This window comes from Lethenteron reissneri, chromosome 27 (assembly GCF_015708825.2).
Source record: "Lethenteron reissneri isolate LAM-NWPU_2019-01 chromosome 27, ASM1570882v1, whole genome shotgun sequence".
Taxonomy (NCBI): Eukaryota; Metazoa; Chordata; class Hyperoartia; order Petromyzontiformes; family Petromyzontidae; genus Lethenteron; species Lethenteron reissneri.
In genome coordinates this window covers 2136760-2152238 of record NC_083805.1, presented here as the reverse complement: position 1 = coordinate 2152238, position 15479 = coordinate 2136760, and the positions used below count along the sequence as shown (strand labels likewise).

The following is a 15479-nucleotide window of genomic DNA, read 5'->3' as shown; positions in this document are numbered from 1 at the left end:
GAGTGGGGGGAGCGGACGAGTTGGGTGGTGGGTGGGGGTTGGCCTTCATCTGAACGAGGACCCCATCTTCGACTGGGAGCGAGCTTCGTGCGCGCGCGTGCACGTGTCGTGCGTGGCGCAGGCGCGCGGCCACGTGTGTGCTGTGCGCGCGGGCGCGCGCGTGTGCGTGCGTGCGCCACAATTCGCGGAAATGTTGTTTCCAGGATGCACGTGCCCTCGATTTTTTATGTAACAAACATCCTACGTGAGCTAGGGCCTCTTGGGGACGGGTCGATGGGAGGAGGGTGCCGAGGTTGGCGGTGGTGGTGGTGGCAGACCGCGATGCTTCGTCATTGAGGTGGTGTTTGTGGTGACGATTGTCTGAACCGATGCTGGGCATCTTCTCCTAGGTAGACTCGGCCTAAAATAGGAACCTGGTGAGATGTGTAAACACCGTCACTTAGGGAGACAAAGGCGGTCGGGCGCGGTGCTAGCTACCCACCCCCTCGTGTGCCGTTTCGGCCTTCATGTGCCACTCGCTAACAGCACTTGCCCCAACAGTCTGTTAAGGCTACACGGGGATCGTTGTCTTTGGTGGTTGGGTGGTGGGGGTAGTTTGTGGTGTCGAGATTATGGTACGAAAGGCTGTGGTGGTGGTGGTGCCAATCGTGATCGGAGTGGCTGTGATGGTTGGTGTATTTAGTATCACGCTTAGTTACACAGCAGCAGTCTCAGGACTCTTTTTCAGGAGGGTCCTGTCAATATTTCGCAGTAAAGGGTGGGGGGGGGGGCAATGTATGTTGAACTTCTTTCACACCGTACGTAGCTAATAGGTGCGGGGAAAGGACAACAGTGGTTTTCCAAGTAGATTCCAATCGAATAATGCCGATTTTTCATCTTTCAAATGTGGACAATGACGCAGCCACACAACGGCATCCCTCATTTGCAAATGACGCCACAAGGCATACTTCAAGTACCGTGACGCCACGGGCACGCTGAACGTACCGTGGAGGAGACGGCGCGTATGCCTCATGGGCCGCAGTATTGAATCAGGGCGGCCGCTTGGATCGAACCGTGAAGCTCTGCGACAAAAAGCGGCGAACGTGGCACCACCGCTTGGCGATGGGGTGGTGCCGAGTGTAGTGACCGTGGTGGTGGTGCCGGTGATCGTGGTGGCAACTGTCACGGCAGCGAAAGGGGCAGCGTTGGTGGCGAAAAACAATGACAGTGATTGCGGTGACGATCCCCAAGAGTCGCGATCATTCGTGATTCCGCGTTTTGTCGTGGTGATGGAAAGTTTTTGTTGTGGCAATTATGGTGTAATGACTGACCATAAAGGTGGTGGTGAGGAAGGTTAAATTGATTGTTACTGGCGGTGACAGCGGCCGTGTCGACAGTGGCGAGTGCCAGTTTACATCAAACTAAACATATTTAGATTTTACCAGGTAAGGTCCACCCCGAGCTATACAACTGTTTTTTCAGAAGCGACCTGGCCACAAATGATAGCTCAACGAAGCGGCTTATCAAGTGGAAATTTACAGCAGCCAAATCCGCTAAACGCGTGATGTTGATTTTAAATGTGGAGGAGAAAAAAAGCGGAAGACCCGGAGAAAAATCCACGCGATCACATGGAGAGCCACACGCAAACTGCAAATATACAGGCGTCTGGGTCGGGATCCAACCCACGGCATTCTGTATACCAGTCGGGGAAGATAGCATCTCGTCACCGTGGCACCCACACAACCGTGGAGGGTGGAATCATCACAGAACTGTCTCAAAGGCCAACTCGAGCGCATGTGCCACAAGACGCAATCACGTGGAAAATCAACGCACCACGCTCGAACACGTGCGGACAGTTACACAAACGCCGACCACCCCCCCACACACCAACTCCCACCACCCCGCCTCCCTCCACCACAACCCCGCCCTCCCCCCACAGCATTGTGTTCCCTCAACCCTATGCCGCCACCCCCCCCATCTCCCATACAACTCCACCAACAACCTCGGACTATCGCTGCTGTGACTGCTGCTGCTGCTACCGCCGTGATAGCACATGTTCTCCGTCGGGCAGTGCTGCTGGGCGATCGGATCTCAGCCACAGGCCTGCGGTCAATGGAGCCGTTTAAACTTGGTGGTCAGAGAACAAAAACGAATCCATGCCACCCAGCCACGGCATGGACGTGCCTCTTGAACGTGGCCAGCTTCCCACATTCGTTTGTTTTTTCTGTTTGTTCCACTTTTTTTTCCTGTTGCTCTCGTACAGATCCGAATCCCGATTTGCGCGACCGTGTTGTGATGACGACGACTGCAGAGGTGGCGACAGCTTCTTCAAAGGGGCCTCCGCCCCCTCGGACGTGGCCAGGAGGCTTCGTCACCTTGAAGATACGAGGCGTTATAATGGATAGGCCAGGGGGTTGGCAGCGTGCGGCTCCGTAACGATTGCTGTCACGTGATTAATCAAGGACCGTCCCCCGTATTCACATGCATTGAATTTTTTTAAAAATTCATACACCGAAATCGAATACAAATTGCGCTTGTTATTTTGGTTGCCGTCCCCTGGGATAGGGGGATGCATAAAGCGCCCTGTGCAGGGTGCCGAGCAGGGCGCTATATAAATGAATGTACCAGCGAGGCGAGACATCAACATGTGCTCCTCCCTTCACCAACATGTACTGACCCGAGTGAAGAATGGCCAAACACCCAAGAACTTGACCACTTGTGCTCGATTTCAGGTTCTGCAGTCCCGATGGTCGGGGGGAGGGGGCGCTCCGAGTGGCCAGATCCACAGCAGACACCCAGCCGTAAACACTGTACGTACAGTACTGCAGGGAAGTCTAATTTATGTGATTTTTTTTAAAGACCTGCCATTCGCTCTATTCGGCGGGAGGGTAAACTACGATTCCATTGGATTTCGGCATGAGACAAACGGGCGTATGGCTGGTCACAGCAGAAAGTTATGCCGATGATGCCGTAGGCGCCACGCCAGGAGATAAAAAAGAAAAAACCCTTTGGATCCCTTGCAGAGCGAGACAACCGCGTGGGGTAGCCCTCTTCCCACCTGCCCGATCGTCAATTTCAGAAGGTAAAAATAACTCGCAGGATTCGACGAATCTCCAGTTGAAACAGCAAGCGCTCCCCCGCATCTGGATCACACATCAGCTGCTTCGAGCAAAACAGCAGAAAGTTGCCGAGGAACAAACGACTTATTTTTTCGAGCGAGGTCACCAACTTCCTAAAACCAAGAGGATGAGCAGCGCGCGTAGGGGGCCGGTGTGTAAGCGCCGTTTTATTATTGCACTCAGGGTCCAGAGCTGTCAATAACCAAAGGATGAACATCACCACGTGCGGACAAAGCACCCCCCCCCCCCCCCACGTCACCAAGGAGCAGGTTGCACGATCACTCAGGGGATGAACAGGGCCCCCTATTTGGGGGGCATAAATCACCCCAAACAACCCCCCCCACCAAACTCGGGTGTCGGACAGAACGAGGTGGATCAAGCCACGCACGGCTTGCCAACAGCTGAAAGGCCTCTTTGTCCACAAGATAAGAACCATTTGTTTTTTTGGGTTGCGACTTCTTTATCAGACGCGACCGCAGGGCGTGAAGTGGCTGCAGTGGAGGGAGCTGAGTTAAAGTAGCCTGGGGCTGACACCGCCCCCGGCACCGCAGACTGGACCCGGGTTGGGGTTACGTCGCGGCTTGGCACTCTGATGGAATCGGACGATCGCTACCGTCCAGGGAGCACGTGCATGCCGAGCTGTGCCGGGCGCGCGTTCCGCAATAACAAACCCAAACCAAACGAACACGAAATTAAAGGTGCCCCTAGCGGCTCTACTTACGCGACACACGCACACACACCGCGGGGGCAACTGTCGACGAGCAGAGGATAAACACGCACGGGAGAGAATCCGCGAAAGCAAACCTAAAGCGTTGGCGTCACTCTCTCTCTTTCCACTGTACACGACTGTCACGTTCTCCCCACCAGGGCCTGGAATCGTGCATATTTGGGTCAACGTACGTGTGCATGCGCGTGTGCGTTCGTGCGTGGTGTTCTGCTTTTCCGTAATTTGGAAGCGGGCGCCACCACCCTCCCTCCCTCTCCCCAACTCTCCACTCCCTCCCCTCCCACCGCTGGCTGATGGACTGCCATGCCAGGTGGGGGGGGAGATGGGGGGTGCAGGGGGAACAGGGCGGTGGCAGTGACGAGGTTATGACGATGACGCTGCCTTCCGCACGGCGGCCTCCTGGTAGCGCTGGATGCGCGTTTCAAGCACCGGGCGGAAGTGACGGATGAGGCCCTGAGGAAGAGCGGCGTGGGAGGGAAGAGGGGGAGAGGCGAACGAGTCACGCGCCAGCTGCAGACAGAACCTCATAATCAACGCCAGCCGGTAGGGGGGGCGAGGGGGAGTGTGAGGAGGTGGTCACTCATATAGTGACAGAAACACCGAGCAGGCAAACAGCACATTTGGAAAATGAAAAGTAGTGGGGAGAAATAAGAAAAAAAAGGCATGTAACGAAGGAGCGAGAGATCACCTGAACGGCCAGGCTGCTCCATCGCCCAGCGCGCAGATGGTGTGTCCCTCGATCTGCTTGCTGATCTCCCACAGCATGTCAATCTCCTCGGCCCGCGCATTGCCATCCACCAGGCGCCACATCATCGTGTTCATCCAGCCCGTGCCTGTGTGGTCCCCACCACCACCACCATCATCGTCATCATCATTCCTGTAAACGTCCTCAACAATTCCACGGTCTTCATCGTACCCACCAGCAGGCTTAAGAATCGGACCAAGTTGTGCGTGCTCTGGCGTACGAGTGTACCTCTGCGTGTGTGCCCATGTGGGTGTGCGCAACGTGCATGCGGCTGGGCGGCTAAAATACAGCAAGTTCGCACAATAGGGGACACAGGTGGTGCATCAACCAGTCATCTCAGTCAGTCGACCCATGGCACCTGGGCCTGTGCCGTGACCTCCTGCCAGCGGGCATTCGACACTTCATGTGGCCTTAAAGTGCACAGAGCCTGGCACAAGTGCCGTGGCAACATCACCGGCACTTAGTGGCGAATGGCGGTTGTCGGGCAGGCGCGTGCGTGTGCGGGCGCGCGTGCACTTGCCTTCCCGGCAAGGTGTGCACTGCCCACAGCTCTCGTGTTTGTAGAACTCCATGAGGCGAGCGATAGCCTTGACGACGTCCGTCTGTGAACCCAGCAACAACGCGCGGCCACCTGAGCCACAGAACTTGGCGCTCCGTCGCCTTCCCCCCCACCCACCCCAGCCGTGTCCTGACGACTGTGCCAACGGCGTCGCGTTGAGAGACGAGAAAATAAATTTGCATCGCTCGCCGAGCCGAACGGAGGAAACCTTTCATGAGAATAGCGCACGGAAGAGGGTATCATAGAGCTACCTCCCGAGATCCCTTCAACTAACTTCTGGTCCGCACAGTAGGGGGGCTAAGCACTCTCTAACCACCCTGCCACAGGACAGAAAGTCATCGGATGACACACAAACCTCGACAGCTTTGCTTCTCTGAAGGTGGAATTAAGCCAAATTAAATGCAGAAGTGGTCAATGTATCGTGGGTGAAGACCCCAAAGTAAACAAGCCATTTCATCATCATTGTCATCACCATCATTGCCGTCATTACAATCATCACGAGCAGCATTAATACCATCATCGTCATCACCACCACCACCACCGTCACCACCACAGACGTACCGACTTGTCCATGACGATGAGAGCGGCCGTGCCGAGGCCGGTCTGCGCTGCGACGAGAGCGTCGAAGTCCATGAGGACCTCGTCGCACACGGCACGAGGGATGAGCGGCGTGGACGAGCCCCCCGGGATGATGCACAACAGATTGTCCCAGCCGCCACGCACCCCGCCTACCACCACAGAGACACGATGGTGGGAGGGGGGCAATGGGGAGGGAGGGCTGTCAGTTGTGTAACGATTCATGGGTAGAGGTTGCTCATATCCATTGTTCGCCCTGAGCCAGTGGTAAAAACGAAACAACTTTTTTTTATTTACCAGGTCAGGCTCACTGAGATATTTAGATATTTATCAGAAGCAATTTGGCTATCACAAATGATAGCTACACGAAGTGGCTTATCGTATGGTAATTTATAGCAGCCAAATAATCTAAACGTGTGATGCCGATTCTAAATGTGGAGGCAAAAAACCGGAGGAGCTGGAGAGAAATCCACGCGACCGCAGGGAGAAAACATTCAAGTTCCAAATATACAGCACGCGTCAGGGTCAGGATCGAACCCAGGGCCTTCTCCATACCAGACGAGGGAGTTAACGTCTCGTCACCGCGGTGCCCCGCGGAATAAACATTCCACAGCCCCCCATCTCCCCATCATCCCTGCCCAATCCCCACATGATTTGATTAATTTCCAAGATTCAAGGTCACAATTTGATCTAGAAATCTATCCCGTGTTTTACATTGTGGAGGCATGGAGCGGGGGAGTAGCTTTGTGAGTGTGTAATGATTCTCCGCCCTCACTAGTCCCATAAATTTTCCTGATTCAGGGCAGTCTTAGATTCAAGGCCAGAACCAACGAGGGCCAGCCTTGGGGCCCACCCCCCGCCCCCTCCAGCCGTAAGTTGAGTCCAGTGTCAAGGCCAGCCTTACAGACAGACCCGCTGGGGCAGTTGTTGTTAGCGGGTGCCTATTAGAAACCCAACATGGCACACACAGCTGGGCGATGTGGCCAGGTTTATTTTCTCAGGGCAGATGTTTACACACCGTACCAGGTACTCAATTAAGGCTGAGTCTACGTTGGGTAAGCCCAAGACGTTGACTGTGAACAGAGATAGAATTTAGATTTGTAATGTAGTACGTTAACCAATACACTACCGCTCACCAAAAAAAAGACAAAGATCCCCTGTATAGTCTTTACATACTTTTGTGGCAAGTGCTGTTAGCGAGCACCTGCAAAGGCCACCACAGCACATGAGGGGGTGGGTGGCCAGCACCACGCCTGGCCGCCTTTGTTTCTCGAGTAGCAATGTTTTCACACCGCACCAGGTAATCATTTTAAGCCAGAGTCGACTTAGGGGAGACACACCAGGACCAGTTCAGATAATCGTCACTGGTGTTGGCCGCGAGCGGGAATCGGACTCAGGTCGCCAGATTCGTAGCGCAGTGGCGCTAAACACTGCAACCACCGCTCCCTGCTCACCACACACGTCCACACACACAGACGCACCGGCATGTCTCTCGACGAGCTCCTTCAGCGGGATGGACATCTCCTCCTCCACCGTGCACGGGTGGTTGACGTGGCCCGAGATGTTGAACAGCTTCGTCCCGGAGTTTCGCTCGCGTCCGAACCCGGCGAACCACTCCCCGCCGCGACGGCAGATGGTGGGCGCCACGGCGACCGTCTCCACGTTAGCAACCGTCGTGGGACAGCCAAACACGCCTGACGGGCAGAACCGCAGCCGCGTGCCGGCGCACGTGTCAAACACCTTTTTCCGCGCAGCGTCCGTCTCAAGATGCGGCCGTGGCGGGGCGTTACATAAATCCACGCTGAACGTCGCGCAGCGTCGCCCACGCCTCCCGCTCTCCTGCACGGCCCAGCCAGGGGCTCTCGCAAAGGGGCTCGCACATGGGCTTGACGGGAGCTCAATCATAATCAGAATACTTAGTTGTAGTGGAGGAATCCGATGAGCTATAAAGCTCATTTTCACAGACGTCCAGTCGGGGCACGGGGTCAGAACGTTACAACAACAACACAAAAAGCACGATAGAAGTGCAAGGTAGAGGAAAGGTAAACAAATCACTTTCAAAAAATACAAATAAACGAAACTATTTTTTCTCTTCGCAGATTAAGGCCACTTTTCAGAAGCCACCTGGCGTACAAATGATAGCAGCTCAACATAGTGGCTTATCACCACGGGGACAATTACATAGCAGTGGCCGGATAAACTCTCTAAAACGCTCACCGACGTCGGCGGGGAAGGGAGGCTTGAGACGCGGCTTGCCCTGCTTGCCCTCCAGGCTCTCGATCAGTGCCGTCTCCTCGCCGCAAATGTACGCGCCGGCCCCGCGGTGCACGAACACGTCGAAGTCGAAGCCCGAGCCGCACGCGTTGTGCCCCAACAGCCCCTTCTCGTACGCTTCCTTGATCGCGAGCTGCGCGCGTACGCGGCGAGACGAGGGTACACACGGAAATGCGTCGAGGTCAGAGCAAAGAACTGCTGGCACCGCTGCGATTCTTTAATTAGACAGGGGTTCTTTAGGGTAGCGAGTTTATGATGACTACACAAAACCCAGCCACCCCCGCCGCCACCATCACACTTAATTACTGCACTTAATTTGGATAAACTCCCAGCTCCAAGACTTAAAGCTATCACTTTGCGTATCATGCGAAGACCATTACACTCTGTGTCAGGGCAGGTGAGAAAGCGCTGCCCCATCCTGGTATGGATCAGAGTTCACTTCAAAATGACCTCAGAAGCAGCTCTACGAGATCCGCTTCAGGGGGACGTTCTCTAACAAACACAGGGGAGCACTGCTCTGTGTGAGATCCGAATAATAGATGTGTGTTTCATGACATGACACTGATAGCACGACTGTGACAAATAATATGCCCATATAGACTGTCGGGGGCAGCCGATGTTGGCGAGCGACTACTGAAGCTGGCGCACTAAGGGGTGGTGTGGACATAACAATACCAGACCGCATTTGACTCCCCTATGCTGATGTTTACACACACACACCAAGTACTCATTTAAGGTGTGCAACCTAGGAAAGGCCCAGAGGAGGTTCAGATTTTACCTGCTGCTGGTAATCTTGGTTTGATTCCCCATAGCGGGGAATCAAACCAAGATTAGTTTTGTGCCCGTGTGTGAACACGCAAACACCCACGCGCATTGTGTGCACTCAAAACACGTGTTCGCATTATCAATGCCCGCAGGCTTATGTGTGTGTTACCACACAAATGACCACCAGTAAAACATTAATGCAGCATTGTTTTAAGCAGGTGAGCATTCACTAACTTTGATTATCCCTTGTGCAAAAGAGATATGTTAAGACTTCAGTGAAGAGAATAAATTATATGTTTCATTCAGTTTTGGTTACATTTGAAATCGGAATTTATTCCAGGGAAATGACACACTAAACAATTTTTATTTTACCAGGTAAGGCCCACTTTTTCAGAAGAGACCTGGCCACAAACTATAGTTCCACGAAGTGAGTTTTCGTGTGGAAATGTATAACAGCCAACTCATCTAAACGTGTTAAGTTGATTAAAAATGTGGAGGAAAAATAACCGGATGACCCGGAGAAAAATCCACGCGACCACGGGGAGAACACGCAAACTCTGAATATACAGATGTCAAGGTCGTGATCGAACCCACGACCTCCTTCATACCAGACGAGGGAGATAACATCTCCCCACTGTGGAGCCCCACAATGCACCCAGCAACATCGTCATCTGTCACGGTCCTCACTTCTGCACATCAACTGATCTCGTAGCTCCATCATGTGGTGCGGTTCTCCTCGAAAGAGTGTCCTTTCCATCGGCTGCCACACCATCACGGGTCTCATCAATCACCCGTAATCTCACCGAGCGATGTGTCCTGCCCAAAGCCCACTTTGCTTAACAGCCACCGATTTGCAAAATCATCCATCGACGCACCGCTCTGTCTCTTGTTCTTTATCAGTGTCTGTGTTTCTGATCTGTTAAATATTACAAAAATGGAACCGTTTTCAAATACAAAAAAAATTGAGGAGTCTTAAAAACTATTACATTTTAAATTTGGCATTGAGCTTACATAAATGAATTATTGAACAGACTCGGAAACTGTACATACACAGGAACCGCTAGTGCTTGCTAGTGAGACCACAATATAGCTTTGTGCTAAGAGGTTTGATGCAGCACGCGATTGTGGTACACGACCGTGGCACGAAGCTGTGGCAAAGGATAATCCTAAAGAAACACGGCGCAACTTAAATACTTTCACGGTACGATTACAATTCTATCGTTATTTCAGAGTAAGAACCGACCACGAAAAAAAGAATACGGAAAAATTATGTTCATAGCCTGCAACAGTTAGAGGTTCATTTGAGGCGTGCAGGTGTACGCCACCGCCATCCGGCAGGAGTTTATGGCGCACGCCGCCATGGCGTAAATACGTTGGCTGGGACGCACAAACCTGTAAGTTGGACGCCTCGTTGTAGAACTCGCCGCGGATGTAAATATAGGCGGCGCGCGCTCCCATGGCGCGTCCCGCCACCAGGCAGCCCTCGATCAGCTTGTGCGGGTCGTGGCGCATGATCTCTCGATCCTTGCATGTGCCGGGCTCGCCCTCATCTGCGTTCACCACCAGGTACTTGGGCCTGAAACGTTGCACGAATTTTTATTTTCTTACCCAGATGCGCAGTCGCAGATGCATGCGTGCACGTTGATGGCCCGATGCATGAGCACACGAGTCACGTGGCGGGTAACCAATGACAACGAGCGGAAGGGTTATTACTAGAGGACGGCCTCTCAGGGGTGGGAAACTAATGTTCACCCAGGATTCCGTTTACAGTGAGAGCTAGCCTGTCTGGGTGCATGCAGATGCGCCCGCCTGACACACGCGTGCACGTGTGCTCGTGTGTATATGCCATGGGGAGCGGTAGTCTAGCGGTTAGGGCGTTGTGCTACAAACCCAGCGACCCGAGTTCAATTCCCGCTCATGGCCACCACCAGTGACGGATTATCTGAACTGGTCCTGGGCCTCCTCTCGGTCTACTCAGCCTCAAATTATTACCTGGTGCGGAATCGCACCAGAAAGATGTGCGCTACCTGGGCATATTGGCTCAAGACAGAGAAAAGTGGAAAGAAAGGAAAAAAATGTGCAGTGGACACCTACGGGCTATCCGCCCATGGATCGTGATGGTGATGATGATGATGATACGGGGGCAGCATCTTTGTCTCGTGCGTATATGCCACTGGTTACCGTCCATCGGAGGGCTTGTTCATGAAGCCCCACTTCATGCCGGTGGGGAAGCCGGCGCCGCCGCGTCCTCGCAGCCCCGACACCTTCACCTCGTTGAGGATCCACTCATGCCCCTTGAGCAGGATCTCCTTCGTTTTGTACCAGTCTCCCCGTGCCATGGCGCCCTTCAGCCTGGCGGCAGTCGCACGCACGCACGCACGCGAGACAAATCACAGCATGGTCGCGCCTTTGCTCTTACGGGATCGGCAACCAAAATAACAAGAGCGGCCATTTTTTTCGAATTCGGTAAACAACTCAATTGATCGAGAGCCGCAATGGATGTTAATACGGGACGATGGTCCTTAATCAAAAACGTCACGAAGCAGACCTTGAGGAATCGCAGGTTGCCGGCCACCGTCCGTACCATTCTAGCGCCCCCTGCCGGACGTAGACTCGGAGCGGCCGAAGCTCAAGGACATTTTTTCAAAATACCTTTAAAAAGGTTTCTGCACAGCATTAACTGAGGGAATTCTATGGCTCACCCTGTGTAGTTATTATTGCAGTTACTGTCTATTACATCCAGTCGGACAAGTCCAACTACGCCACACTGCACAGAGCATTGTAACAATTTAGAGATTCTGCTGCGTTGGCAGGTGGTGCACGAGCACAATTAACAATAAAAATAAATCAACACATTTGTCAACAACACTGTGACTTGATACGAAAATATAATAGGCGACGTTTCCAGGAATGACCGTTCTTCACAGCACATAGCCAATTATACGCTAAACAGTAAAACCTTGGATTGCGAGCATAATTCGTTCCGGAAATGTGTTTGTAATCCAAAGCACTCGTATATCAAAGCACTCGTATATCAGTTGTGATCACGTGACGCTCGGCAGACAAAGCGTATACGTACTACTCGTATTGCAAGACCTCGCTCGTTTATCAAATTAATATTTATTTAAAATTTTTGCTTGTCTTGCAAAACACTCGCAGACCAAGTTACTCGCAATCCAAGGTTTTTACTGTATTGTGTTTTATTTTGAGACCGTGCTATGGACGGATGCGTTGAGTTGTGGATGCTGAGGCTGTATCCTGCGCTTCATCGAGGCCACAGTGACAGTACCTCCAGTCATGGCGGCCGTAGAGGTTCGTAAAAATGCGGTCTTCATCCTTCAGAGGGCCAAACTTGGTTTTCTTCGGCTTTTGCTATCGAACAAACACACAGAGGGTTTTTATTTATTGAGCGGGGCAGGACACAACATCGCGGACATTACATCACGCACGCCATTACTGTTGACATCGCACACTGTACAAGCACTTTTGTTACTCCACCGCTGGATGAGGACCTCATCAATAAGCGCGGGCCGTGGGGATTATTTGACCGCACTTCAACTATGATGTACATATGTTTGTTGAACTTCTTTCGCACCGTGCGTAGCGAATCGTGCTAATCAGAGGTGCGAACGTGGAGTGGTGGTGGAGCAGCATAGATGCGGCAGCATATAAGTAGAGTACAGGAATGGATTTTGACCGTACTGCTCCGCTCTTGCCTACCGTGCAACAACCCTGTTATGCACGGCGGTCGACCCTTCCAAGCGCTGTCCGGGCTCAAACCTAGCTGCTGAAATCTAATGAGATGGGGCTGGTTCCAGGCAATTTGGCGACAGGTGCCAATAGCAACAATCAAGAGGTGGAGGGGGGGGGGTGCATGGGGGGGTCTCACCTGTTCAGGGGCTGCAGCGGCGCTGAGGCGTGCGACGCACACTGGACTCAGGCTCGCGGGACCCGACCTGATGCCCAGGTTCAGCACTGGGCGGAGTGTCCACATGGCTTCTGTTGCAAGCAAACAAGACGAGATAATGAACATCCCGCTGTAGGTCGTACACACTGTTAGCGGGCTGCACATGAACAAGCCTTCCGATGGACGCTGACTAGCGGCCAAGGACAAAGTTCCCCCCTGTGTAGCCATAACAGATTGTTGGGCGCAAGGTGCTGTTAGCGAGTAGCACCTATGAAGGCCGGCACGGCACACGAGGGGGTGGGTTGCCAGCACCACGCACGGCCGCCTTAGTCTCCCTAGTGGCGATGTTTACACATAGCAGCAGATACTCCCTTGAGGCTGAGCCGACCCAGGGGAAGCCCAGGACCGAAAAAGATAATCCGTCATTGGTGTTGGCCATGAGCGGGAATCGAACTCGGGTCGCCGGGTTCGCGCTAACCCTTACGCTACCGTTCCCCCCTGACTTGCGGACACGTCTGCACACACACACACTCTCTCAAGAGACCAGGTGAGTCTCATTTGCAAGAGGGACCTGGGTTTCTTTCCCAACATCTCATCTGTGGAGACAGCAGTTGTATTAAAAAACAACATTTCAGATGGAGAGAGACACTTGCATGGGAGGTTCTTAACATCATCACCACTAAGCTGCAATGTTGATGGTCTGCAATGTTGATGGTCAGCACTGCTGATGACCCAATGTTTCCCTTAAGTTTAACACATGGGAAAATTACTTTTAAAAATCTAAATCTTATTGCAAAGCGACTTTTGACTGCTGTTTCAATAACACGTTTGTGCAAAAAAACAGCTCATGGACGGGAAATGCCTTAAGTGGTTACTAGAGAATCACGGTTAGGGCTCCACAACTCTTGCCCATCAAACAAGACAAAATTAACAATGATTGAAACGTGTCGATTCGGAAGATAACTATGATTCAGGAATCCCTTACACGCTGGAAGTGATTTAAGTTATATCCCTTATGTAACCCGCGAGACGTCAGCATTTTTAGAGGCAATTCATTATTCAACCAGGTGCAATAAAGCACATTTAAACGTTTTAAAAAGCTCACTGGCATTTTAAAACGCCACAACCAATCGCTGCCATGAACATGAACACTCGACGACCTTTTAGACGATGTTGCGCCTAATTAAGCCTAAAAACCGTGTTGTGTAACGCGACATAAGGGGGGAGAATTCCCCTCAGACCTGCACTCACTTGATGTTTATACTCCTTTGATGTTTACACTCCAGCTTGATGGTCATTTATAAACGCCCACGATAGATAAGCACAACATTCCCGGCACGAAACAATCCCCTTTGACGTACGTGTCCAGGCGTAACAGTGGTTTAATAGCGGCGTTTAAAAGGGCACTAGAGCGAGCCTTAAAGCTAGGCCCGAACATTCGCATCAACGTACTTTAGTTTAAAAATAAACTCCATTCTACAATTTTAAAAAATATAAAACACGTACATCGTTAACAATAACTACAGGTGTAGGAAAGTGTATTAATGTACCGTTCAAAGTCGCCTCTTATAAAGGCGCGCCAACGACTCCGCCTAGCTAGGCCGCAGGCCTCCGTTTGACCTCTCAAGGTGTCACCGTCACGGGGGTCCCGGCTCAGGGGTTCAACCGGGGTCTGTGGGGCTCGGCAGGGGGAGGGTCTCACCTCTGCGGTGTCTCTGGAGGCAGGGGAGACAAAGACGGCGCAGGGAGAAGGGGGTCGAGGTCTGGGTGCTGGGAAGCTCTCCCCGGTGGAGGCGCGGCAAGGAGGGGAGTCGACGCAGGCGGCCACCTCGTGGGGGCGTAGTGGTAACGCGGGGAGAGGCATTGGGTACCCCAAAAACAACTCATCATTACCCTACAAAACCCATCGTGTACCCAAAAAACAACTCATCATTACCCTACAAAACCCATCGTGTACCCCAAAACAACTCATCATTACCCTACAAAACCCATCGTGTATCCCAAAACAACTCATCATTACCCTACAAAACCCATCGTGTACCCCAAAAACAACTCATCATTACCCTACAAAACCCATCGTGTACCCCAAAACAACTCATCATTACCCTACAAAACCCATCGTGTACCCCAAAACAACTCATCATTACCCTACAAAACCCATCGTGTACCCCAAAAACAACTCATCATTACCCTACAAAACCCATCGTGTACCCCAAAACAACTCATCATTACCCTACAAAACCCATCGTGTATCCCAAAACAACTCATCATTACCCTACAAAACCCATCGTGTACCCCAAAACAACTCATCTTTACCCTACAAAACCCATCGTGTACCCCAAAAACAACTCATCATTACCCTACAAAACCCATCGTGTACCCCAAAAACAACTCATCATTACCCTACAAAACCCATCGTGTACCCCAAAACAACTCATCATTACCCTACAAAACCCATCGTGTATCCCCCAAAAAACAACGTCTACCCAAAAAAACCCCATTGTGTACCCAAAAAACCCATCGAGTACCCCCCAAAAAACCCATCGTGTACCCCAAAAAAACCCATCGTGTACCCCAAAAAAACCCATCGTGTACCCCAAAAACCCATCGGGTACCCCAAAAAACCCATCGTGTACCCAAAAAAACAATCGTGTACCCCAAAAAAACCCATCGTGTACCCCAAAAAAACCCATCGTGTACCCCAAAAAACCACATCGTGTACCCCAAAAAAACAATCGTGTACCCCCAAAAAAACCCATCGTGTACCCCAAAAACCACATCGTGTACCCCAAAAACCCCATCGTGTATTCAAAAACCACCATGTACCC

At 52.1% G+C, this 15479-nt stretch overlaps 1 protein-coding gene across 1 annotated transcript; it reads right to left on the bottom strand.

Moving 5' to 3' along the window:
* Nucleotides 1-3433: 3433 nt before the first annotated feature.
* On the bottom strand, nucleotides 3434-14531 carry LOC133348328 (NADH dehydrogenase [ubiquinone] flavoprotein 1, mitochondrial-like). Its single transcript, XM_061561070.1, has 11 exons — nucleotides 14354-14531; nucleotides 12634-12743; nucleotides 12034-12116; nucleotides 10926-11096; nucleotides 10137-10320; nucleotides 7923-8112; nucleotides 7187-7399; nucleotides 5691-5857; nucleotides 5091-5172; nucleotides 4517-4658; nucleotides 3434-4282 (listed from the first exon to the last, which is right to left on the bottom strand). Exons 2-11 carry the CDS (start codon nucleotides 12736-12738, stop codon nucleotides 4189-4191), a joined length of 1431 nt encoding a protein of 476 aa, XP_061417054.1. The 5' UTR covers nucleotides 12739-12743; nucleotides 14354-14531; the 3' UTR covers nucleotides 3434-4188.
* Nucleotides 14532-15479: the final 948 nt, after the last annotated feature.

What these genes read in the sequence shown, in the direction of transcription:
- LOC133348328 (XM_061561070.1), bottom strand. Translation starts at nt 12,738, where the DNA reads ATGTGGACACTCCGCCCAGTGCTGAACCTGGGCATCAGGTCGGGTCCC. An exon ending in CCGCTGCAGCCCCTGAACAG is followed by an intron (nt 12,117 to 12,633) that starts GTGAGACCCCCC and finishes TTTGTTCGATAG; the next exon opens with CAAAAGCCGAAGAAAACCAA. An exon ending in GATGGAGCAGCCTGGCCGTT is followed by an intron (nt 4,283 to 4,516) that starts CAGGTGATCTCT and finishes CGCCGCTCTTCC; the next exon opens with TCAGGGCCTCATCCGTCACT.